A 26,275-nucleotide genomic window follows, 5' to 3' on the forward strand; every position below is an offset into this window, starting at 1 on the left:
AGCCACTGAGGTACAATTTAGAGACCACTGTTTCTTCAACCCACACTGTATCTTGCATGTAATAAAAGGGGAACAAACTTAGCTCTGGATTTCATATGATGTTGAGGACTCAAGTGCATTATTTCCTACATTTACTTATTATATTCTTTTATCCCTACAGGTGTGTGTGTGTGTGAGTTTGTGTGTGTGTGTATTACAATTACTTTACAATTATATAAAAGCCACGGTGGTGCAGTGCTTAGAGTGGAGGCTACTTCTGCTGATCACCAGCTGCCAGCAGTTTGGCAGATTGAATCTTACCAGGCTCAGCCTTCCATCCTTCCGAGGTCACTAAAATGGGGACCCAGATTGTTGGGGGCAATATGCTGACTCTGTAAAACTGCTTAGAGAGGGCTGTAAAGCACTGTGAAGAGGTATATAAGTCTAAGTGCTATTGCTATTATCTGTTGCTTCTTAATTTCTTCTACAGTAATTGCAGTTTAATTTGGTTTTTCTTTGTATTATTGCCTTGGTACTTTTAGTACGAGGTGAATGATCAACTGAATGAATGGTAATCATCCTGACATCATACAGGAGCTTGCTCTTGATCATTTTACAGTAGCTGTAATTTTGATTTATCTTAATTTCTCCAAGGAATTAAAAAAAACAGTTTTGGCCTTTTTAATTACATATACTTTTTCCCAGCTTAGGAGAAAGAACTGTGCAAAGTTATCCTAGCAAGTGAGAGAATTAGCATGCCTTATTGCAAATAGTTTTTAAAAATATTTTTAAATATAAACTTTTTAAATATTTGCTAGGAAATAAAGCCTTAATTTCAGAATTAAGTGGCAGCAATTTCTACTTTCAGCATTGCTCTTTCAGTGAAATATAAACAATGATTGATTATGTGCCATCAAATCAGCAAAACAATCTAACCAGATGTGCTGCCAGCTTCTTCAAAATCAATATTCCCCAGATGTAAAACACCAGCCACCACTCGGAAGAGGTCCAGCTTCTCTTCGTCATTAAGCCCAATCTTCTTCATTGCAGTGCACATTCTGTTAAAATCTCCATGGTCATCTAGCAGGGGGTCCTTCAGGGAACCTGATTTTTGATACTATAAACAAGAGGTATGCTAAGTAATCACAAAGGGACAAAGATTCATACTTCTACTGATTAATAGCGAGCCCAAATAAACAGAAGAGGACATGAAGAACAAAATTTTAAATTCTGCTTAAAATCTCAGGATTTTTAGACAAGATGGGGAATCTATCCAGAAACAGAAAAAACAGGGAGATTTTGGATGAATGAAAAAAGGCACTGGGAGGGACAAAATATGTCCCAAAGTTAGCAAGAAGGAATCGTTAAGGAAGCATCTACTGTACTGCTAACACATAGGCAGGAACGTGAGTTAATACAAAATCAAAATGGGTGGAGAGCTGCAAATTCATCCCAGACCTCCCTGTTTGTTTGTTGTTGTTGTTGTTTATCTTGTCTAAAAATCCTAAGATTTTAAGCAGAATTTAAAATTCTGTTCTTCATTTCCTCTTCTGTTTACTTCAGCTCGCTTTCACTTCATAAAAATACTACTGAATCTGTTTGCATACGTAATATCCTCAGTCCAAGTGCTTTGGGTCACAGATGCAAGGTATAATTCCTGAAGCCTGCATACAAAGTGCTCTGAACAATTGTTACTTAAACAATAAATGGAGACAGTGCATTTGATTGGAACATAGAAAGCTTCATCTAGCTCAGCTCTTCCACTGGCTGACAGAAAAATATACTTTTCCTACCAGGAGAGTTTGCGTATAAATTGAGTGGTGGGTTTTTGATGCTCTGACTCCATTAAAGCATCATTTTGGAGGGAAAACCCTTTACTTGAGGCCAGGAATGGATACCACCAATGAAATACGAGATCACAACATTTGAAAGATTACAGTAAATAATGATCCTTGGAAACAGAACCAAGCATTCTTTCAGCATGATGGCATTGTTTTATCAAAGTTTATATTTCATAAACATACCAACAGTTTTGATTATTTATCTATTTAATTTCAAACAGGACACATTATTATCAACTCAAGGTACTAAAGATTGTAACTAAAAATCAAACTAATACATGCAGAGAGAGAGCATGCTTAAAATAATTGTTCATCTTAAAGAATATGCAGAAACGTCTGTGAAATCCCAAACAAAACTGTTCTAAGAATATGAGGAAAAAAAGACTAACGTGCATCTACTAAACTCACACCACACAATAATTAAAATCCCAGATTATACAAAGTGATCACCTTATCTTCCTGACAGGAAAGGACAAAAACAATGCAAACATTAATTGACTATTTTTATTACTACAATTAAACATGATACAAAGGGGAAATAAATAAGACAATTCTCTCAGATTAATAATAGTAAGGTTAGGACAGCTGACATTACTGGAAATCAATTATAATTATTCTCTTCACCTCTATAATTCTACCTAGAACTGCTCCCTTCCCCAATTCCAATGTCATCCCAATCCTCTGAGATATAAACAGGGAGAAGAATGGAAAGAAGCATTACACAAAGCGCAGAAATTCTGGATACCTAACTACCAAACAGATATTGTGTTCAATCGGCACAATTGTTATCAATTTGAAAGCACTTGAGGCTCTTTTACTGCCAAGCAGGTGTTCCTTTTGCTTAGGGACTAAATTAGTTATATAGAAGATACATCTTTCATTCACCAAGCTGAGGCTGGCTTAGCTTTTCAGATGACAACCCACATTATATATATTCTCCTCTGCGGACAATAGTATGTAAAAATTCAATCAAGATCTTTTTCATTGCTTCTACCTGCTCTGCTGCACCTATAACTGATGTTAATTTGATCATCTTGATTACAAAATGCTTGTTCAAATAAATACTTAGTGAAATGGTATAGAGCCATGGTGGTGAACCTATGGCACGTGTAGCCATATTGGTGGGCATGCGAGCTCAGCTCCTTTTCAGATCTTTTGGGCCTACCTGCAATAGGGAAACAAGCTGTTTCCTACCTTCGGAGGGCCTGGTGGGGGTGGGGAAGGCCCGTTTTTTGCTCTCCTCATGCTCCGGAGCCTTTCTAGGAGCCTTGGGAGGACCAAAATGGCCTTTCCCATCCCCCCCAGGAGGCCCTCCGGAGGTCAAAAACAGCCCATTTGTCAACTTCCAGTCTCATAGAAAGTTGGCAAACGGGATGTTTCCGGCCTCCGGAGGACCTCCAGAGGGGTGGGAAAGGCCGTTTTGGTCCTCCCAAGGCTCCTAGAAAGACTCTGGAGCCTGAGGAGAACAAAAAACGGTCCCACTGGAAGTTGACAAATGGACCGTTTTCGGCCTCCGGAGGGCCTCCGGGGAGGAGGCCATTTTTCCCCCCCCCCCACAGACTCCTAGAAAGGCTCTGAGGCCTGGTAAGAGCAAAAACCAGGCCTACCAGGCCCACTATGCAAAAGCATGGGGGAGCACGGGGGGGGGGGTTCATGTGCTTATGCGCGGGGGTGGGGTGCATAGAATTATGGGTGTGGGCACATGCACAACAACACCCCCCACCCTGCGTGACCCCTGTTTTGGTACGTGATGGCAAAACGGTTCACCATCACTGGTATAAAGCATTGCTTCATTATCATTATGACTAAAGTAGGAAGCAGACATTTGCAAAAAGGTTTTTGATTGAAAAAGATATTTGAATAAATATGATCTGGTACCTGACAATTTTAAATCTCTAAGACATATTTGCTTTTTCTTTATTTTTCCTTGTTTTATTAAGCATGATCCAATTGAGATCAAAATTGCTATGAATGGGGAGGGCAGGAATTTAATACTGGCAACAAAACTAAACACACACATGCCTAAATTTGGAGGATGACTATGCACAATCAGGTCTACTGTGCTTTTTATTCTAGATTTAAAAGTGCAAGGAGAGATACACATGATCTTGAATTTTTCTCCTGTTCCTTTTTCATTTTTTTTTCATTTTAGTATTTTATTTTTTGTAAAATTGCTGTTTGTTTTTTCATTTTTGTTAGTGTGTCTGTGTGTGAGGGAGGGAGGGAGAACATAATAGCTACCTGGGAACAATCCCTAGTTGAATTGAAATGTATGTTTCAAACATTTTGGTCTATGAGTTTTAGTTTCTACAAACTGAAAAAAAAAATCCTCAATCATTCTGGGCACATGTATTTGAACTGGGAAGGAAAAGGGAGAAGAATGGGGAATAGTTAACACTAAGATATTTCTTTGGCAGCAGAATAGGTAAAAATTCCTCAGCATCCATGGCTGAGGAAAGGAAGAGAAGATTGAGAGTGGAGGGGAGGTACGATATTCCATTCTGAGTTCTGAGTGGAGGGGAGGGAAAGATAGAGGGCAAGATATGGGAAGAGCAGCTTTGCCATATTTGCCCTGTAAGCTCTCCATGTTTTGTTTCATTTGTTTCATATGTCCTTATTTCTTCCAGAGCAAGGCTGATATCAAACATTTCAGCAGAACCTCTGGATTACAATGTTTTGTTTCAAGTCACAAACAAAACATTTTCCATGTGGTCTATATTCATTGTACACTGAAGTAAAAATTCAATGTGATTTTTAATTCCGATTCTGTTTTGTTTTTTAAAAAAACACTGATGCCAATTTGGCTACAATTTTGTCCACACATGGACAAAATCCCACAAATCAATCCAGCTAAATATTCATCAAGTTCAAATTGTTAAGAAAAGGATCTGATTACAGATCCTTTGACCATGGCATGGATACCTGTACAAATCCACCCTATTAATAGACGGTGGGTGACAGTTTTGCCAGTGCCAGTCTCCTGTTGCAATGCTGAGCTCTTAGCACTTGAAAAAAGTTGCATAAACCAGATTTTAGGTAGATGCATGATATTACCAACAACTGCCCTGATGAAGTTCCATATTTTAATGTAAGAAAGGAACATTTGAAATAAGTATCTTACCTCAGGACTTTTGCGATTCTGTAAAATCTGCTTATCAGTTTCTTTAGTAGCAAAGTAGCGAGTGCATCCACGGTTTAAATACTGTTGTAAGACAAAAGAGTTCACCAGTCAATCAAAACCTCAGCAAGTGATGTTCAATATCAGGCTCTAATAGCAGAACTGCCCCTTGCTTTCTTTTTCTCAAGTCTCCTTTGGGAGCTGAAATCTATAGAGCTTTCATTGCTAAGGTTCAGAAACACTGTGCTAGGCACTTAAATTCAGATTTATTTATTTTATTTATTTATTTATCAAGCATGCATAAGGTAACAGATATAAGTATAAACATGATTATGAATACAGGAAATAGATATGAATAAATGGGGATGGTATGACAGGGACAGTAGGCCTGTTGATGCGCTTATGCACGCCCCTTATAGACCTCTTAGGAATGGGGTGAAGTCAACAGTAGACAGTCTAAGGTTAAAGTTATGGGGGTTTGGGGATGAAACCACAGAGTCAGGTAGTGCATTCCAGGCATTGACCACCCTGTTGCTGTTGTATTTTCAGCAATTGAGTTTCGAGCAGTTTACCATAATTAATTAATTAATTAATTAATTCAAACACTTAGTGCCATAGTGAGATGTTCTTCAATAAGAGAGAAGTAAAGCCAGCATTTTTCCACAGTCACTTCTCTGAGCAATCCCAGGGAGACTAGAGTATTTGTTCAAGTTAACCATAGTTTCATATTAACTCAGAATGAGACTCTTGATCACTGATCAATCATAATCATGATTTGTAAAAACAAGAGAGAAGCATACACTCTAGTGTGAAGTTCGCATATTGTAATAAAGTCTGGTTAAAATAAACCAAGGTTGCCAGGCAACACTGCAAAATTGCCTTATACACTATAAGCCGCCCTGAGTCTTCGGAGAAGGGCGGGATATAAATGTAAACAAAAAAAACAAACAAAAAAAATGTGAACAAAAGCTGATGTCTTAAATAATATTTGTGGCAATATATCAAAAGCAGCAGGGATGTGATAAATCAGTTTATTATAATATTCTAACATGTCTAACATAATACTATCCAACATTACTGCCTTACATATCTATTCCAGAATATAAAACAGAAATATATGATACGGTGGCTTTCAAATGTTTGAGAACACAATTACATATGATTGAAGTAGCATAGTCAATAGTCATAGACTTGGGCTGCTGAAGTTCAGAAGCTCTGGAGATATCAGGCTGATTGCTTTTGGCACAGAAGAATACATATACAGTACAGATAGTTCTTGACTTACAACCACAAATTGAGCCCAAACTTTCTGCTGCTAAGCGAGACAGTTGTTAAGTGAGTTTTGACCCATTTTATGACTTTTCTGTTAAGCGAATCACTGCAGTTATTAAGTTAGTAACATGGTTGTTAAGTGAATCTGGCTTCCCCATTGACTTGTCAGAAGACCACAAAAGGGAATCAACAAGACCCCAGGACGTTGTAACCATCAGAAATATGAACCAATTGTCAAATATCCAAAAGTAAATTATGTGACCATGGGGATGCTGCCATAGTCGTTAAGTGTGAAAAATGATCGTAAGTCCCTTTTTTCAGTGCCTTTGTAACTTTGAATGGTCACTAAATGAACTGTGGTTAGCCGAGGACTACTGGTATATGACAAAGTGATTCAACAAAGTTTGGTCCAAAATCAAGCTGTAGCACAACAGATTCATAGATCTAAACTTTTACAATCCATTAGTCACATTGATTTGAGTAGACCTGCTCTAAGTGTATCTGAATCCAGTCTCCAGTAGTTAAAATGAATTTTCAATATATGGTAATAGATCAACTTACCCTAAAGTTATCCGGTGAACTTAAATACAATTTCTCCCTTATATTTTCAGGGGCTCCAGCACAGAGCCTATAGAATATGTGGTAATTCCTTTCTTCTGGGCCTTGAACACAAATCCTGGATTTCTCCAGGAGATAATGTGACACAAATCCACCAACAACTGAATTCTAGGGTTAAAAAAAAAAAAGCAAAATTGTGATTCCGAAGCACAAACTTGATTCTTTAATTATATGTACTTTCTAACCCATATAGTTTCATGAATACATTTACAAGTAAATGAAATGTTTAAATGATCTAATGTTAACTTCATTAGATCAAAACTGCAATTTGATTAATCTCTTATTGTGATGACTAGATAGTTGCTACAATTTCTACCACAGACCAACATATCTAGAAGACATCAAATTGAACAAGGATGCTTTATGCTAACTTATGTTTAACTTATCAAAAAAAATAGATATATGGTATATAATTCAGCTTTTTTTTCCTGACTTTTCTCCATTTTTCCCATTGGCAACCAAAATTTTAATGCTAGCTCGGATTTAAAGTTGTTGTAGCTAGAAGATATGAGATTGGAGAGGAAGATGATGATATGGAATTCATATTATAAAACTTGTTCTGTCTTTAGATCAGGGACCTCTGAATTCTTAAACTAAATTTAGAAGACTTTTTAAATAACAAGCAACATATTGTAATCCAAAATGGACTACCATACGTGACATGCCTAGTTGAATGAAAAGAAGGACTAGGGTTGATATGATAGCAGTGTTTCAATATTTGCCGGACTGCCACAAAGAAGAGGGAATCAAGCTATTCTCCAAAGCACCTGAGGGGAGGACAAGAAGCAATGGGTGGAAATTGATCAAAGAAAGAAGCAACCTAGAACAAAGGAGAAATTTCCTGAAAGTTAGAACAATTAATCAGTGGAACAACTTGCTTCCAGACGTTGCACAGGTTTTTAAGAAGAAATTGGACAAATTTGTCTGAAATGGTGTAGAAATTAAATAATAATAATAATAATAATAATAATAATAATAATAATAATAATAATAATAATAATAATTAATTATTATTATTATTATTATTATTATTATTATTATTATTATTATTATTATTATTATTATTATTATTATTATTATTATTATTATTATTATTATTATTGGGTTTCCTGCCTGAGCAGGAGGTTGGATTAGAAGACCTCTAAGGTCCCTTCCAGCTCTGTTATTCTATGTATTCTGTTTATTCTGTTTACATAAAAGTGTCTTAAAGAAGTGATCCATACAGAAGGGCACAAAGAAAATGCTATATGAGCAGTAGGACCTATCAAGAGAAGAAGATAAGAAATTCCACCATAGATAAAGAAATATAAATACCTTTTCATTGAAATGGATTTCTACAAATTTTCCAAAACGACTACTATTATTGTTACGAACAGTCTTTGCATTTCCAAATGCTTCTAGTAGTGGATTGGCTATAAAAAAATTAAAAACAAGATTAACAAAATTTTAATAAACAGAACTTACATTTAAATAATATTAAATATTAAATTATTAGATATTAAAACCATGCTTTTAATAAACAAATATTAAAAGAATGTTTTAATATCCAAAGCAGAGAAACGAAGACATAAATCTAATCCTAATCCTCTCTACCCACTGAAAAACTGGACCCGAGAGTTGGAAGATCTTTCTAAACCATCTGAAATAATGTGTATTAATAAAAATGCCCACAGAAGTTGATTAGCATTATTTTAATTTTTTTTAATATGAGAAAAACCATCTTATGAACCAAAGGCTCATACAACTACTTCAGTTGCATGTGTGAAGAAACAAAAGCTTCTCTCAACATTAAAAAATAAAAACTTCCTTCAGATTAACTCCACTCTGGGTAACCTCATGGAAATGTCCACACTGTTTTGTTTTCTTCATTAAAATACGAGAATGGTTTATTATTACCTTCTCCGAGATTCTTTTTTAATTTCACAATCTAACCTACAGATCTTGTTGTTCCCCCTGCTGTTCTTCCATACAGGTACTAACTAACCAGACTTGGCCCTGCTTAGCTTTTGGGGATGAGTTAAAGTTACTTAGCACTGAGTATCAGACAAATAAAGCCTCAAATCTTGAAGGGAAGAACACTCTCTGTTCCCACTAGGTAAGGCGCCCAATGCCACAGTTTGGATCCCAATCACTGTATAACCTTCCTAGAAATTCTTCCATTTAAAGATTACTCTTTGCTGTATCCTAATATTAAAGCTATTAAAATATTTCACTAAACTATTTTAAAAGCTGTTAATACTTTACTTCACTAAATAGTTTTTGAATAATACTAATGTTAAATCAAACTGAGTTGTTTGGAAGTGCATTAAACAGCTCCATGTTAACTGTTCCGTGTTAATATAATAATCCTGAATTATCTTATAATACGTATCTCATCAACATGTGTGCATGCAATAAACCAACCCTACTTGATTCAATGCACAGTCCAAGCAAAAATTCAAGAAAAGGGTGATTAAGATTTTGGCATTAGACCAAAGAACATGCATATTGGAGATGCCCAAAAATGAAGTAAACAACAACAACAAAATAATCCACATGTAATAATCTGGTCAATGCAACTAGAGACAAATTGCAAAGCACATACATTTCCCTGTCCTGGAAAGCAGAAGATGATACTAAATTAGCTATTGGTCCTGTGACCTCTTAGACCAAGGAAAAGAAGAAGAAGAAGGTAGTTGTGAATCTTTGGCGCTGCAGCCATAAGATACTGATATAGTCAGTGGCCTTAGAACAGGGGTGTCAAACTTGATTTCATTGAGGGCTGCATCAGGGTTGTGTTTGACCTTGGGGGCCCGGGGTGGGTGTGGCCAGCTCGACATCACTCATGTCGGAGGCGCCTATGGTCACCCAAGTGCTCTGTCAGCAAAAACAGGCTCTCGAGCTCCGTTTCAGTTGCGATGGCCTCCTGCAACCCTCTGCCAGTGAAAACAGAGCTTGGGAGTGCCGCCTGTGGCCCTCGCAAGCTCTGTTTTCGGCTGCAATGTCTTCCTGCACCCCTCCTACAACTGCATGCAGCCCTCCCGAGGTTCATTTTCATTGGCAGAGACACTGCAGCCCGGCCCTTCGGTGTTTCTAGACTGGCCCCGCAGGCCAGATCTAAGCACCCCACAGGCCAAATCCGGGCCCCGGGCCTTGAGTTTGACACCCCTGCTTTAGAACCAGCAAATGCCTGGAACCAATCCAGACTATACTGATTCAGCTTAGACCCCACATCACTCAGCAGCAGAAGACAAGAATATTCTTAAGCAAGCGTGCTTGCAAGTGAGCTACTAAAATGAACACTGATAAGCTTAAGGATATGGTAATCTGTATTGGAAGGAGACTTCTACAGAGTGTATGTAGACAAATGTATAATGTGAACAAACCAACCTTTGCGGTTAAAACTCTCATAATTCCCAGCCAGCCCTCCTCACTAAAATATCTGGGAATTCTGGAGTCCCATGACAATTTGAGAAAGCTGACATGAGCTATATGATCATCCTAACCTATCAAGACTGTTCATTGCCATTCCATATCTACCATCAAAACTGCCTCTATCAGACATTTATTAAGCAAACTAAAGAAACACTTACCGGTATATAGGTAGTCCTCAACTTATGACTACAACAGGGATCAGAATTCCATTGCTAAGCAAGGAAGTTGATAAGGGAATCAAACCTGATTGTACAACCTATTATGTAAGGTTCTTAAGCAAATCACTCCAGTTGTTAACCGAATCATATGGTCATTAATCAAATCCAGCTTCCCCCATTGACTTTGCTTGTTAGAAGTTGGCGAAAAAGGTTGAAAATGGTGATCACATGATTCCAGGAAAGCTACAACCATTGTAAATACATGCTGGTTGCCAACCACCCGATTTTGGATTGCTTGACCATGGTTGCTTGTAATAAGCATAAATGCGAGGACTGATCGTAAATCACTTCTTTCAGTACCATTGTAACTCTGAACAGTCACAAAACAAATGGTTTTAAGTTGAGGGCTAGCTATATTTTGCCATAGTGGCAGTAGAAATCTATTTAGATACACCTTCTTAAATAAACAAGTCTGCCATTCTCAAATTTTTCGAGTGGGAACTGAGGACTAACTTTATATGTAATGCTTGATTTTCAACTCAAAACTGATTTAATATTCATTTAGTCCCAAGAAGACCTTGAAGGGGAAGATATATAGTATTATGTAACTGACATAGTATTAGAAAAGGAATTGGTCATTAAGGAGGTAAAGGTAAGGTTAAAAAAAAAGTATTGCTGTATATTTATTTATATCTATGTATATATTTATACATATATATTTATATATTTATGTATATTATAAAGATAAATAGATTCCTGGGGTGGGGAGAAATTTGGTGTGTGTGTGTGTGTGTGTGTGTGTGTGTGTGTGTGTGTGTGTGTGTGTGCTGGTTGTCTGTAACAGTTAAAGCAAGTTGAGTTGGCAAGTGACCTTTCAGACTATCCAACCTGTCAGGAAAATGCACAGAACTGCAACACAAAGATTCGATGGTTACAGGTACAAACACATATATACACGCACTACAAAAAGGCTTGGTGAGTAAGTCCTTCTGTAGTAATAATGCATCCATGCAGGTTAAGATGTGCTTAAAACAAAAATGGGAGCAAATGTGTATTAAGAGCAGATGACCTGGATAAGGCATTTATTTCAAGCTTCCCCATCCCCCAAATGAAATACCTACAGGTACCAGTGTTGAGAATGCAGCTTCAGACATTATGCCCAATGGTCAGCCACTTTCACAGATGCCATGGATAATGGAATACTTATATATTCTGCTGTAATTAAGCAATATCATTCTCAATTATTTTCCTGGAAGCACTGTTTTGCAGTAAACCCTGGCTATGTCCATCAAAGATAGGACTGCTCAGGCTACGCTAAACCTTTGTAGCCTCAAAGCATCTTGCCACTGGGCAAGGAAACATATCATAGACCTTGCATTTTTCAAACAAGCATACATGTGAACGCTCCACTCATTCATCTGAACACACACACAAACACACACAAAACACACACATAGACCATTCATTCATCTATAACCTCCAGTACAGTTTAATAGCTTAGCTGAATACTTCGGACAGAATATATTTACTTTTGTCACAAAGTGAAGAATTGTAGTGCCATAAGGGAAGGAAAAAGTAATGGAATTCTTTCCTCCTTTATTATATTGCTTCCCTTCTTTTAAGGCCTTGATACTGGAATAAGCTATTGTTAACATCCTGCTACTGATCTCAAAGTAAGCCACAAGATCAGTGTTTTCTGAAGTAAGTCCCATTTCAAATAACTTCTTCAAAGAAATGACAAACAGCACCATGCTTCTTTTAGAAACTGTTTAAAGGTAAAGGTAAAGGTTCCCCTTGCACATATGTGCTAGTCGTTCCCGACTCTAGGGGGTGGTGCTCATCTCCGTTTCAAAGCCGAAGAGCCAGTGCTGTCCAAAGATATCTCCATGGTCATGCAGAAGGCATGACTAAATGCCAAAGGTGCACAGAACGCTGTTACCTTCCCACCAAAGGTGGTCCCTATTTTTCTACTTGCATTTTTTACATGCTTTCGAACTGCTAGATTGGCAGAAGCTGGGACAAGTAACGGGAGCTCACCCCGTTACGCGGCACTAGGGATTTGAACCGCTAAACTGCCGATCTTTCAATTGACAAGCTCAGCGTCTTAGCTACTGAGCCACTGCATCCCTTATAAAAACTGTTTGTAGGTAAGCAATTCTTATGAAGACATTAAGGGAACAGATAGGGTCAACACAATACTCCTTCACTCATCCGCAAATACATTCGACACACAGAAAAGACTTCTAAGCGAGTCGGGTAGAAAATGTGCCTTTAAATTCAGAAAAAGGCTTCTGTCTCCACATACTTGTGCCAAAGACTTGACACAAAAGTTTTCTAGATGTCTCCAGTGGTTGCCTGATTCACCACATTTCTCATTCCGCAACAAAACTGGAATGACATTGCAAGATGTGCTGGAAAAAATCTTCTGACAGTGCTTGTGTACATACAATTGCCCAGAAACATGTTCTCCTTATGCTGGCCTTATTTTAAAGCCTCTGTTTTCTAAAGGAACTAGAAATAAAGATTTCAGGGATGGGTAATTTGAGATTCCCAAACTCTTTTTTGGTCCCTGGAGCCCGCTTCCAATACAATCATTTTTTAAAAAATCTATAGTGTGAGCTCTTGCCATTCTGAGACAGGAAGCTTACAAAAATTGTACCATAAAAGAAGCCTAATACTTTTAAAGAGGAAAAGAAAAGAAATATTAAATCTATCTCCCCACTTAAAAAAAACAAAAAGGGAAAAACATATTAAATCTAGTCCCCACCCCACCCCATTCCTCCAAAATGCAATAGCAATTCTCATCTTCAAGAAAAGTTACATTTAGGCCCTCTCTTCTTCAACAGATTTCTTGTTTCAATAAATTTAAAAGTAAGTATGAATACCTTCTACAATCCTGTCATCAATATCTTGTCCACTACCATAAGATTCAGTCAAATACCTATAAAGAAAAAAAATAGCAATTTTTGAAAGGGTCTTCACTGAGTGGTGAAATCTAAAAATTTTTCCTGCCGGTTCTGTGGGCGTGGCTTGGTGGGGGTCATGTGATTGGGTGGGCATAGCTATGTAGTCATGTGACTGGGGGTCAAAAGACAGAAACTCACTTTAACAATGTCCTGCTGGAGCAGGGGGTTGGACTAGATGACCTCCCTTCCAGCCCTGGATTGATTGTGTACTCTTTCAAGGTATCCTCTGAAGCTGCGTCTAGTGCCAGGTTTGTGGTCCTTCCTTCCTCTCATTTTTCCCTCCCTCCCTCCTTTCCTTCCTTCCTTCCTTCCTTTCTTTCTCTTTCTTTCTTTCTTTTGTTCATTTGCAGCACACACACACCAACCCCAACCCCTTTTTGGCATAGCAGGCCTCAGGGAAGCCTCCTGGGAGCAAAAATGGAATTCCCCCAATAGGTAGTAAAAAATGCTTTAAAAAGTTAAAAAAAAATTCTGAGGATCATGCGGCACAGCTGATTGTCACAACCTTTTTTTTTATTATTAGTTTTAAAGCATTTTTTTACTACCTATTGCCCAAATATCAGCTGTGCCGCACCATCGTCGGAACTTTTTTTTTTTACTTTTTAAAGCATTTTTACTACCTGTTCAGCAAATCAGTCATATTTGTTACTACCGGTTCAGGCGAACCGGACTGAACTGATAGCATTTCACCCCTGGTCTTTACTAGAGTTTTAATCATACAGCATCCGTTATAATTAAATGAACTGTGTACAAAATTTATTTATATCCCACCTTATTATTTTTACAAATAGCTGAAGGTGATGAACATATCCAACACACCTTGGTCTTCCTATTTTCCCCACAACTACCACTCTGTGAGGTGGATTAGGCTGAGTGAGAGACTGACTGGCCCAAAGTCATCCAGCTTGTTTTTATGGCTAAGGCAGGACTTGAATTTGAGGTTTCTTGTTTCCTAAACTGGCACCTTAACCACTAAACTGGCTTAACCAAAGTTCCACTAGTTTCCTGCCCACTGAGAAACTGAGGAAATTATTATTTTGTTCATCCTTTTATAGGCAAGAGACAATGTTGCTTTTGGAATATGCTTGCTGTGAGTTGTTCTGTGGTCCCTACTTTTTTCCAGAATGCTCCGTGTTCCTATCAAGTTTTAAAGGTAATACAAGTGAAAGAAATTAATCGGGCAGTGTAGATTTTGTCTTTTTTTATTGGTTAAGTCTCTTGATAAAATCTGGAAAAAGATATCCCTACAAAAGATCTGCTAGTCTTTAGAAAGTTGATCAAGACATGGCTGTTTTCCTAGACCTCTGGGCTTAGGAGACTAGTGATTCCTGTTGGATAAAATTTTTTGCCTCTTACATTCAATTTACCATTGACTGAAGTCACATCTGAGTTATGGATGGATGATTGGGTTTTATTCCTTGTTTAATGTTTATTAATCTTCGCAGAATCACACTGGTTGAGTTGTACAGCCACATAAATTCTTGAAATAAACAAACAAGCATTCGCAAACTCTGTTATGGGACTTCTTTAGATTTAAATTTTGCTCATATTTCACTCACAATTGTTTTCAGTATCAGAAGTACATCGATTATGAATTCAAGATGTTTGGATTAAAATGACTGCACTTCAACAATTCATTAAAAGCTAAAACATTTTCAGCTAAAGATACAAACCGTAAAACAAATTTAGTATTTTCTGTCTTGCCAGCTCCTGATTCACCAGACACAATGATCGACTGACTCATCTTGAGCACTTTCATGTCGCGGAAGGCTTTGTCAGCTGAGGTAAATATTGAAAAGGACAACAAAGTGAGTTTCCAACAGAACAGAGATCAATATTTTCTTTACTTTGAGAAGCACTGTAATATTCTATTGTAAACATTTGAAACACAAAAATAAATATATTTTCTTTTTCCAGTATACTGCTACCTATATTTCTTGAATGAAAAGAAGCAGTCCCACAAAAGATTTGTGTAAAATGCTGATACTACATAAGTAGTCCTCAACTTAACAATCGTTTGAAGTTGCAGCGGCATTGAAAAAATTGACTTATGACCTTTTTTCACACTTATGACCATTGTAACGTCTCAATGGTCATGTGATCAAAATTCGGACACTTAGCAACTGACTCATATTTTTGATGGTTGCAGAGTCCGAGGATGTCATCCTCTTTTGTAACCTTCTGACAAGCAAAGTCAATAGGGAAGCCAGATTCTTTACTAAGAACTATTGCAAGAATGGTAGTAGAATGGGACAAAACTCACTTAATAACTGTCTTACTTAGCAACAAAAAAATGGGGTTCAATTGTGGTCATAAGTCAAGACTAGCTATTCAGTGTTACCACAGCACTCTCCGTAAGACACCAAGTCTTCGACCGTTAAAGGTCTATAGCTTGGCAGTTCAAGACCCCAGTGCCACGAGACGGAGTGAACCAGCTCCTGCCAACCTAGCAGTTCAAAAGGATGTAAATGCAAGTACATGCATATGTTCCACATATAAGTATATGGGAAGGTAACAATACTCTGTGTTGCAGTGTGATGTCACGCTGACCACATGACTGCAGAAACATCTCCTAGATAGCACTGGTTCAAGAAACAGAGATGAGCACCGCCTCCCTAAAGTTGGTCACAACTGATAAAAACCCACAGGGACACCTTACTCTCCTAAAAGTAACCAAAATACATATAGATTGGAGTTTTAAAAGCAAAGTGTAATCCAAGCAACCAACTTGTTCATGGCCATACAGATCAACTGCAACAGTTCCAGCATCTTGCCTTATTTTTATCAGTGTAAAAAGCAAGAGATAAAAGCATCTTAGACAAAATAAAAGCTACAGAAAATAAAAGCACTGACACATTGGAAGTCAGAGAAATTTGTTTCTTACCAATTGCATAAACGTGAGGCGCCAGTGTTCCTAGTGACTTGCCTTGATACTTTTTAATAACATCTAATGAGTAAAGTTTTGGTATATCAAAGTAAGGATTCACTGCTATCAGGATGTTGGCTACATAAGTCTGGAAAGAAAACCCACAACAAAATGTGTTATAATCATATGGATTTGGAATTTCTGTTCGTAAACTTTGGAGGCCTATTACCAATAGGTGCAGGGCATTCTTCTGGGGGAACGTTCAACACATTTCCAAGGTCAATTTCTTGAAGTAAGAATCAAATCGCAGTTGCAGTTTTTATTTTATTATTGTAATATTGGTTTAATAATTTTAAACAGCATCATTTCTTATGCTGATAAATTACAGTGTAAAAAGCCATTGAATACATAAGGATATGTTTTGTAAACCCTTTAAAATAAATTATCAGTGCTTGTAGTTGTGATTTTTATGGAGTGTATGCTTACAATGAGGTGCATTACAAGTAAATCAATTACAAATTAATTAGCAAAATTATTTTCACACAAAGCATCTTTAGCACGTTTGCTCATTTTTCAAGGATGAACTGTGATTCCATATAACTTAAAATTATGATCAACACAAAATTATACATATTATATAGTGGCTTATTTTTCTTTAAAAAGCAACAATAAAAAAACTTAGGGCAATTGGCCTATTCAAACATAATGGTAAATCAGAATTTAAGAAGCAGGACTAGAAAAAAAATTTTTTTTAACATAACTGTTGTATCTCTGCTTCTGGCATTTCTTTCAGAAGTTTCGTCCTTCTATTTCCCATCTGGCATTTGTCAAAGCAGATGGCAGGGACCATGTGCAATTTAGACCGAATTCGTTACATATGATCAGGCAATCTAATAGCCCCATGAAATATTAAGCTGGCTGTTTGAGCTGGAAAGTATTAGGGGTGATATGGGGTTTTCACTTGACAGAGAGGAAGGCAAGCACGCAACTTTTGCTTTTCAATGTACTGTGGGCTCTAAAAGAATTACATGCAAGGATGAGTTATGCATTATTATGTGCATAATAATGTACAATTTGAGTAGGTATATTCAATAAAAACAGAACGCTAGATTGAAAAATTAGACTAGCGGTTATACAGCTTTCCTGCTTCTTAATCAATTGAGCAATGACAAAGGGATTTTTTTTTTAATGAATTACTTCCATTCACAAAATAAAGGTTCGAAGTAAATTTCTCCCCAAATTGCTTTGTGACAACGGATGGAATGAAAGTAACACAAAAGCAGTCGCTAAATAGCTAGCAACTTCAGAAACTTTAGAAATCCTGTGCATAGCAGCTAGACAACAAGTCTCAAAAACCATGCTTGTATGGTCTGTTAATTCTTAATGTGAAATCTGCTTTTGTCAAAGAAACAAAGCAACACTCCAGTAACTGGGTGCAGCACATAAAAATGGCTTGATATCAGGATTGTGCACAGCTGAAAAAGGCCACGTCATAAAGCATATTGTACAGTATAGAAAGAGTAATCTAAAGGCTTGATAGATTAGTCTAGTTAATATATTGGCCATCCTATAAGAAAATACTGGTAACGAAGGAGAGATGATGGAAACCAATTCAATCAGTCAGGAAGAAAGATTCTTCTGGCAAACTACACTAGGAAACCCAGTAGCCACCCACCCCATCTCCCCAGCCAATTAAATGCCAATTTAAGCTTAGGTGGAACATTTCAGAAAGTTGTACATAATCCTTGCAGGTAATATAAATGAGATCTGACAAATATAAAATTGCCCACCCCCAAATGGCTCTGTACAAGAGGTAACCCTTAACTGATCCCTTAAGAACATAAGGCTCCAGGTGTTTATTATGTTTGGTCTGTAATAACTTCATAATAAAACCAGATTCACAGCTGGTGGGTGCCTCTGCTAGCCTCCGTGTTTATATTCATAGATCAGCATCCGTGTTTATATTCATAGATAAGACTAGTTATGTTCCAAAACATTGGGGCTTGGGAATAATTGGCTCAATTTATAATAAGAACAACAAGAATGATTCATGCAATTATACAGGCCTATCAGCCTTCTGAGTGTGGTTAGCAAATTATATGCTAAGCAAGCAGTTAATCACAAGTTCCAAGACTGGATAGAGGCATGGGGCATAATCTAAGATGAGCAGCTAGGATTTAGAGAACAGAGGTCAACAACAAACCACATTCTGGTGCTCTACTGTCTTGCACAAAGATATACTCAATAATCCTCCCTCTTTGTGGCGTTTCTAGATTTAAAACATGCCTCTGACACAACTTCCAGAAATTGCCTTTGGGGGGGGGGGGAACTGTTGACAGCTACCACCTCTTTCTGATACAGAAATTATACTCCAACACTATCTTAAGAATGAAATACAATACCCAAGAGTCCCTTCTCTAGCACAGTACTGCAGAAAGGACTCAGACAGGGACATATTCTTTCCCCCTCTTTTTTCAAATTGTACATCAATTCAGTGGCGGACCTTCTTAATAATCCTATACTTCTCTACACTGATGGTGCAACTGTAATTTCACAAATCCCCATAAGACTTTTTAAAAGCAGTAACAGTAATATTTTGGTACCGCAGATCACCTGGTTCCCAGTTTTGAAAAATCTAAAATTCTGGTCTTTGCTAAGAAAGTCACCCAACAGCCTGGAGAGTAGGAGGGCAGAAATCAGAGCAGGCTATGGTATTGAAATACTGTACTGAAATACTTTGGAGTGGTTTTCCACTTTAAAGGCACTTGAAACACATATCAGAATCACATAATGAAGCTAATTTAGGTCTAAAAGGGCAATTAAGCACTTCTTTTATACTTGGTAGAGGACAATTAATTGCTGTAGTATTAAACACTTGAGGCCAAATCACTGGCCCAAATCCTTTATAGGGCAGAAGTAGAAAGACATATACTGGAAACAGTGCACACAAAATTTGTGAGATCAGTCCTTGCTGCACCCAAGGACAGCAAATGCCCAGTTAAGACTTGAGACAGGAATACTTACAACCAGATAAGGGCTTGGAAGAAGAGGATACCTTACTGGCTGAAAACCCAAATCTTCCAGTTGAACTGACACTAGTTTTAATAAGATGTTTTTCATTCTCCCTGGAAACAGGCTGCAAAGCAGGATTGGGTATTATATGGGCTTTCTGTACCATGCCTAATTTCTTTAGGATATGGCCACGCCACAGCCCAAGAATAAAGAGGATATGGAGTTTCAGACTGAAGTTTAATAGGCTGCTAACATGGCAGAAATTGCATAGATAAGAGCGCTTGGGAAACAGGAAGATCTAACTTTCAAAATCTAACTTTCCCCAAGCTGATTTTTCAAACCAGGCGTAACATCTTTCCATCCTCGCTGCTGCAAGGCAGATACTCTAAAGCTCATTAACTGAGCATACCTGCTCATGAGGAGACAAATAGATCAAAGCCATCTTGCATGCGTTTGCACTATAAATTCTACAGGGATGTCAGATCTGCTTATATTCTACTTCTACTATGAAAATTTCCAGGAAGACCGGACCATTTTTATGTGAACTATCTTCTAGAAGATTCACAATCTTTTATTACTTGTGCAGTAGGCAATTTCTGTGTTGCTGCCAAAAATAAGGCATAACTGGTTATACAAATAATCACCTGTGCTTTATTTATCATTTTAGATCTAACACATACTAGCCATTTTGTTTTTAGACGATGTATATTTTACTTTGTAGATTGTAATATTTTAGATTTACATTTGCACAGGTAATTGATGCACCAATATAGTATATGTCATATTTTTATGTTATTTTATTTTTATGTTAGTATTTTATCTTATCTATTAGATTTTACTTTGGTGCTGTATTTTTTTTTAAATTTTCACTGGTCATTGACCAAAGAAATAATATATATTTCATATTTTGCTCTGTGACCCAAAAAAAATCCCCACCCATATTTTTCACAAACTGAGATGATACTTACATAAATTCTATCCTTGCTGTAGCGAACTCTTATATTATGTAAGAGGGTAGCTTCATTTAAATACATTAGGGAACCTACAATGAAAGCACAACAATAATTCGTAAGTACCATGTATCCTGCCACTTTTCCTGAAAAAAACCTGTGACAAACTTGGAGGAGGTGAGATAAGGGCTCAGGATCTTTGGCAAGCCTGGAGGGTTATAGAAAAAAATTCCAGACTCTTTTTTTTTTTCTTCTGTTCAATCGTCTCTAATTCTTGGAGACTCCTGAACAAATCTCTGAAGTTTTCCTAGGAAGGGTTTCGTTTTTTTCAGAAGTGATTTGCCCTTGCTTCCTTTACTAAGACTGAGGGGAAGTGACTGGCCCAAGGTCAACCAGCTGGCTTTGCACATAACGCAGGCCTAGAACAAATGGTCTGCCTGAAAGCAACAGCACTTAGACTTATATACCGCTTCACAGTGCTTCACAACCCGCTCTAAGCGGTTTACAGAGTCAGCATATTGCCCCCAACAATCTGGGTCCTCATTTTACCAACTTCGAAAAGATGGAAGGCTGAGTCAACCTTGAGCTGGTCAAGATTGAACTCCTGGCTGTGCCCAAAATTTGCCTGCCATACTGCACTTCAACCACTGCAACTAGTCATAGCTAAGGCTATGGGGGGAGGACATCACCTAGCAACACTCATTCATTTTCGAAGGGCCTTGGCTCAAGTAAGGAGCTAGGTTTTGGCACCCTTAATCTGCATAGAGCTCCTGCCACCTCACTTAACGTTTACATGGCTCACTTACAATTATCCTCCACATCCTTCTTACTGTCCTCCTCTGCGGGAAAGACTTGGCTGATAGCAGCAAAAATGGTCTGTCAAAGAAAAGGAGATATAAGTTATTGATTTCTGTGGGAAAGTAAAGAAAGCCTTATTACTAGAAGTAATACATAAGCAAGCACCTTCATGTACATCTGCAGGAAGGGAAGTTTTGTGCAGAATAGCTCAATTTTCCTATAAGGATATAGCAATAGCAATAGCACTTAGACTTATATACCGCTTCATAGTGCTTTACAGTCCTCTCTAAGTGGTTTACAGAGTCAGCATATTGCCCCCCCTCCGAAGTCTGGGTCTTCATTTTACTGACCTTGGAAAGATGGAAGGCTGAGTCAACTTTGAGCCGGTGGGAATCAAACTCCTGGCAGTCCGCAGAATTAGCCTGCAATACTGCATTCCAACCACTGCACCATCACAGCTCTATAATGCAGGAAATGCAACCATGCATTTTCAGGAGTTGCCAGTGAAATATAAAAGTAAGGGATAGCATGGAAATGTATGGAATACCAAATTTATGATCAAGAGAAAGTACTTTTGATACTTGATGAAGACTGGCAAATCACCTTAAGTAACAAATTTAAAAAAAAGTCAAGAGCTGCATTTGATTCCTGGTGATTATCTGAACATTGCTTTGCCAACAGCTTTTTCTAAAAAGATAATTCACTTCTCAGTTGAACCCACTGCCCTAGCATTTCCCTGAAGTCTCCCATCCAAGTACAGATAGGCTCAATGCTATTTATCTTCAAGCCCAGAAAATCAGGCAGGTACTACCACTTTCTGCAACTATAGATACTGGCACACAGTACTGCACAATACTCTGAAACTTACCACCGAAATCATTACTGAGTACTAACCGAGTTTTGACTTTATTCCTGTTCAGCAATACTGTTTTTAAACAGTTCTTAACTATTCCTAAATTTAAGGCTCCAAATTAGTGGTATATTTAATATTAGTTGCTTGGAGACAAATGTTCCAGTCAGAATTTCAAATTTCTAGCAAGGTAAAAGTGCTGTCTGATCTAATCATTCCCCTTGATCTTAGACAAAAGTCTGAGAAACAATGTAAATGTCAGCTTTGGAAACCATACTAGGTCGAAGGCTTCCACATGCCCCTATTTTCCCATACAGGAGGTTTTCTGGAACACTGACATTAAAGTTCTTTTATTTATATCTCACCTTTTTTTTTCAAATAAATAAGTCAAGGCAAAAATCCTCCTATTTTTCCCTCAACAACAACCCTATGAGGTGGGTTGGCTGAAAGAAAGTTACTGGCCCAAGCTGGCTTTCATGCCTAAGGAGGGACTAGAACTCACTGTCTCCCTGTTTCTAGCTGGTGCCTCCACCCCTCCCCTTACTTTTGTAAGTGTGGCCAAATTGACACAGTGTGTACCAGGGATGAAATCCAGCAGTTTCTGACATGTTCTGGACAACCAGTAGCGGAAATTTTGAGCAGTTTGGAGAACCGGCAAATGCCACCTCTGGCTGGCCCCAGAGTGGGGAGGGAATGGAGATTTTGCAGTATCCTTCCCCTGCCACACCCACAGAACCGGTAGTAAAAAAAACTGGATTTCACCACTGGTGTGCACTATATACGTATGTATTTTAAAAAGTACAAATAAAGTAGTTATATCATTATTGATACAGAATTTAGGAGTATATACCTAATTCACACAAATTATCTGAAGAGAGAGACTCCTGGGACTCGGAAAATCTTTTCTACCTCTCAGTTCTCATTCACCCTGCAATCTACAAAATGCCACATTTCTCTAGTCCTTATTAAGCCAGGAAAATCAAATGACCCTTTCTTGATTTCCTGGCTATTATAGTCAGGGGCAGAGAACCTATCTCAATGTCCCTCTTTGTGGAATTCAGAGAACTCTTTGACCCTGATGTTATTTACCACCATTTCTAAGATGGGAACCAATGAAAAGGGTAATATAAACCTGTACAGGTAGTCCTCAATTTATGTCCATGATTGAGCCCAACATTTCTGTTTTTAAGTGAGACATTTGTTAAGTGAGCTTTGCCCCATTTTACAATCTTTCTTGCCACAGTTGTTAAGTGAATCACTGCCATCATTAAGTGAATAACACAGTCATTAAGAGACTCTGGCTTTCCTATTGACTTTGCTTGTCAGAAGGTCACAAATGGTGAACACATGATCCCAGGACTCCATGACAGTCATAAATATGAGTCAATTGCCAAGTGTCTGAATTTTTATCACATGATCATGGGGATGCTGCAAAAGTTGTTAAGTGTGAAAAAGTCATGTCACTGTTGTAACTTTGAACAGTCACTAAATGAACCGTTGTTAAGTTGAGGACTACGTGTGCAGCTAATTCAGATTTTAAAACTCTGATGTACTCCAAGTAGCTGTTCCCCATCCAGGAACAGTCCCGTCTCTTGCCTGAAAAACCTAACCTCATTAGTATCACTCTTCCTTATGATTCAGGAAGCTGCAGTTCCAAGAAAACGCTGTCCTACTCAGTGCACTTACGGGATGATTTAGCTCCTTGAACCCGAACCCAACCATCAGTAATCACTGGTCAGCTTCGGAATTGAAACAGCTGCCCTATACTGGGGACAACGACCTTTTGTAAAAAGTAGTATCACCTTCCATTGGAAGAAATTTGAAGCGGCTTGTGCGGATGAGATTCCAGATCTGATCCAAACAAGCATGTGCAAAATTCATGAACCAATGAGTTGAAAGAAGCCTCGTCTGTTATTTTAGAGGAAAAGACTTTTTATTTTAGACCACTAAATTGGACAATTATAAACAGCATTAGGACAAAGGGACTCCTGTATTGGGAATAGTTATTTGAGTTATATCTCACTTTTCCCCTCAGTATAAACAGCACTCCCTCCTGCAACATTTCCCACAGCAACAATCTAAGGCACGGGTGTCAAACTCGATCGTGTCACGTGATGCATCGTGAAGTTTTTTGCCTTTGTGGAGCAGGATGGGCATGGCCTGTGCATGACACATCTGGCCCATGGATTGCCAGTTTGACTGGCCTGACCTAGGGCCTAGGTTGGAGTGAGGGGAAGGCAGTGACCACACCAAGAGTTTCTGTGGCTAAGAGAAGACTTGAATCTGGTTTCAACCCTGCACCACTCAGTTCCCTCTTACAAAGACCCAGTGTACAATTTGGGGGTCCTTCTAGACTTACGACTCCTACTCAACGATCAGGTGACAGTCGTGGCTGGGAGGGCCATTGCACAGCTTTGTGTTGTATGCCAGTTTGTGCCCTTTCCTGGATTGGGAGACTGTAATCACAGTTATTCTTGCCCTAGTTACCTCCAAATTAGACTGCTATTATGGACTGTATACTGTATACAAGGTTGCCCTTGAAAAGTATCCGGAAGATTCATCTGGTGCAAAATGCAGCTGTCTGGGCAGTTAAATGTGCTCCTCGAAGAGCAGATATGACACCTCTGCTCCATGAGTTGCATTAGCTGCCAGTCTGCTTTCAGGTCAGGTTCAAGGCATAGAATCAAGTTACCTGAGGGACCAACTATCCCCAATTACATCCCATTAGATCTACCAGAGAAGACATGTTGGGATTTACATTTGGTGGGTCCCAAGAGGCGGGTCTTCTCTATCATGGTGCCCATGTTATGGAACATTTTTCTCCCCCCAAAGACAGGTTAGCACCATCCCTGTTAATCTTACAGAAGTCCCTCAAGACCTAATTATATCACCATGCCTGGAGGGTCCTACAAAACCGATGACATGTTTAGAAGGCTTCACTTTGCTTGATATATTCAGTTTCTCATGTGGTTTGTACTTTTAAATTTTTAATAATATTCTAATTTTTAATAATGCTTTTAATATTTTTATAATGAATATTTTTATATATTTGTTGTTTTAATTTATTGTTATATGCCACCCAGAGTATCTTCTTGTGAGATGGGCAACCACATAAATTTGATTAATAAATAAATGAATAAACTTTGTATTGCTGTGTAATTGCTGAATACGTAAAGTAAGGAAGAGGCAGACCATTCCAGGAACAAGATAAGATAAATTTATTGTCCTTGCCTTTCGCAAAATCAAATAGAATGAGGACCCTGAAAACAATTATGATCTGGAACTTACAGAAGCTAGTCAGAAGCCTCTATAAGAGAAAACTTCAGCGTAGACCCAAAAAGCACAATGTGTTTCGTATTAGTCAGCATTGGATGCATCCATTGACTATTATCTTTGTGGAGTTTCTTGACTGGCCAAGGGTCTAAAGTTTTTCTTTTATTCTTCAATATTGTTAAGTATTCTTTATTATGTTATGCTCCTTAGCATTCTTGCATATATTCTTTGTGTCTTATGTTATTGGGATACTTTCTCATATTGTCTTTGAATAAACTCTTAAGCATACATATCAACGTTTTATTTTAAAGTACTTTATAAGTTTTACTAATTTTGAAAATCTCCAAACTTCAAAGAATTCTTCCCTAATGTCTGTCATATATTATCAGGCAAAGCTTGTTGAGAACATCTTCTGAAATAAATGAACAGAATTAAACTATTCTGAGGCTTCCTTGGAATAAGAATGATTTTACATAGTGTTGCATTACTTCTAATTAAGTAAATTTACTTAGAAGTAAGAAGGTAACATCGCCTTCTTTCTCCCCTAGATGAGATTACTTCCTTAGAGGGACACTAGACTTCCCTCAGAGAGGAAGCCTGTAGCATCACCTCTTGACCTACATACTAAAATTCCCTCTATTTCATCGGGTTGAAAATTTTGAGCACTAGTTTTTAAAAGTGTTTATTTTAAGCCTTTTCTTACACATTCAAAATAGAACACTTTCTTCTAAAGAAACCTAGATTTGTATACTAAGTCCATGGATTTTTTTTTTTCTACTTTATTTTTATCATGGAATACAGCTCTCCTCCAAAAGTTCTCAAAGAAAAGACCAGCTTTCCAAATTATTGTTGTTGTTGTTAGCTGCAAAGTTGTGTCCAACCCATCACGACCCCAACGTTCCTCCAGACCTTCCTATCCTCTACCATCGTCTGAAGTCTATTTAAACTCCTGCCTACTACTTCAGTGACTCCATCCAGCCACCTCATTCTCTGTTGTCCCTTTCTTCTTTTGCCCTCAATCTTTCCCAGCATTAGGCTCTTCTCCAGTGAGTCCTTCCTTCTCATTAGGTGGCCAAAGTATTTGAGTTTCATCTTCAAGATCTGGCCTTCTAAAGAGCAATCAGGGTTGATCTCCTCTAGGACTGACCGGTTTGTTCACC

At 38.0% G+C, this 26,275-nt stretch overlaps 1 protein-coding gene across 2 annotated transcripts in view; it reads right to left on the reverse strand.

Moving 5' to 3' along the window:
- Window positions 1-26,275, reverse strand: part of MYO6 (myosin VI) — a 116,009-nt gene that overhangs the window by 55,351 nt on the left and 34,383 nt on the right. For both annotated transcript variants that reach the window (XM_058176110.1, XM_058176109.1), the window contains exons 3-11: window positions 21,001-21,070; window positions 20,213-20,286; window positions 16,251-16,380; window positions 15,040-15,145; window positions 13,286-13,341; window positions 8,143-8,240; window positions 6,772-6,936; window positions 4,942-5,022; window positions 916-1,096 (exon numbers count right to left, since the gene is read on the reverse strand). In XM_058176110.1, the coding sequence (XP_058032093.1) occupies window positions 916-1,096; window positions 4,942-5,022; window positions 6,772-6,936; window positions 8,143-8,240; window positions 13,286-13,341; window positions 15,040-15,145; window positions 16,251-16,380; window positions 20,213-20,286; window positions 21,001-21,070 (961 nt within the window). The remainder of the gene's footprint in view (window positions 1-915; window positions 1,097-4,941; window positions 5,023-6,771; window positions 6,937-8,142; window positions 8,241-13,285; window positions 13,342-15,039; window positions 15,146-16,250; window positions 16,381-20,212; window positions 20,287-21,000; window positions 21,071-26,275) is intronic.

Source organism: Ahaetulla prasina, chromosome 1 (genome assembly GCF_028640845.1).
Source record: "Ahaetulla prasina isolate Xishuangbanna chromosome 1, ASM2864084v1, whole genome shotgun sequence".
NCBI classification, from domain to species: Eukaryota; Metazoa; Chordata; class Lepidosauria; order Squamata; family Colubridae; genus Ahaetulla; species Ahaetulla prasina.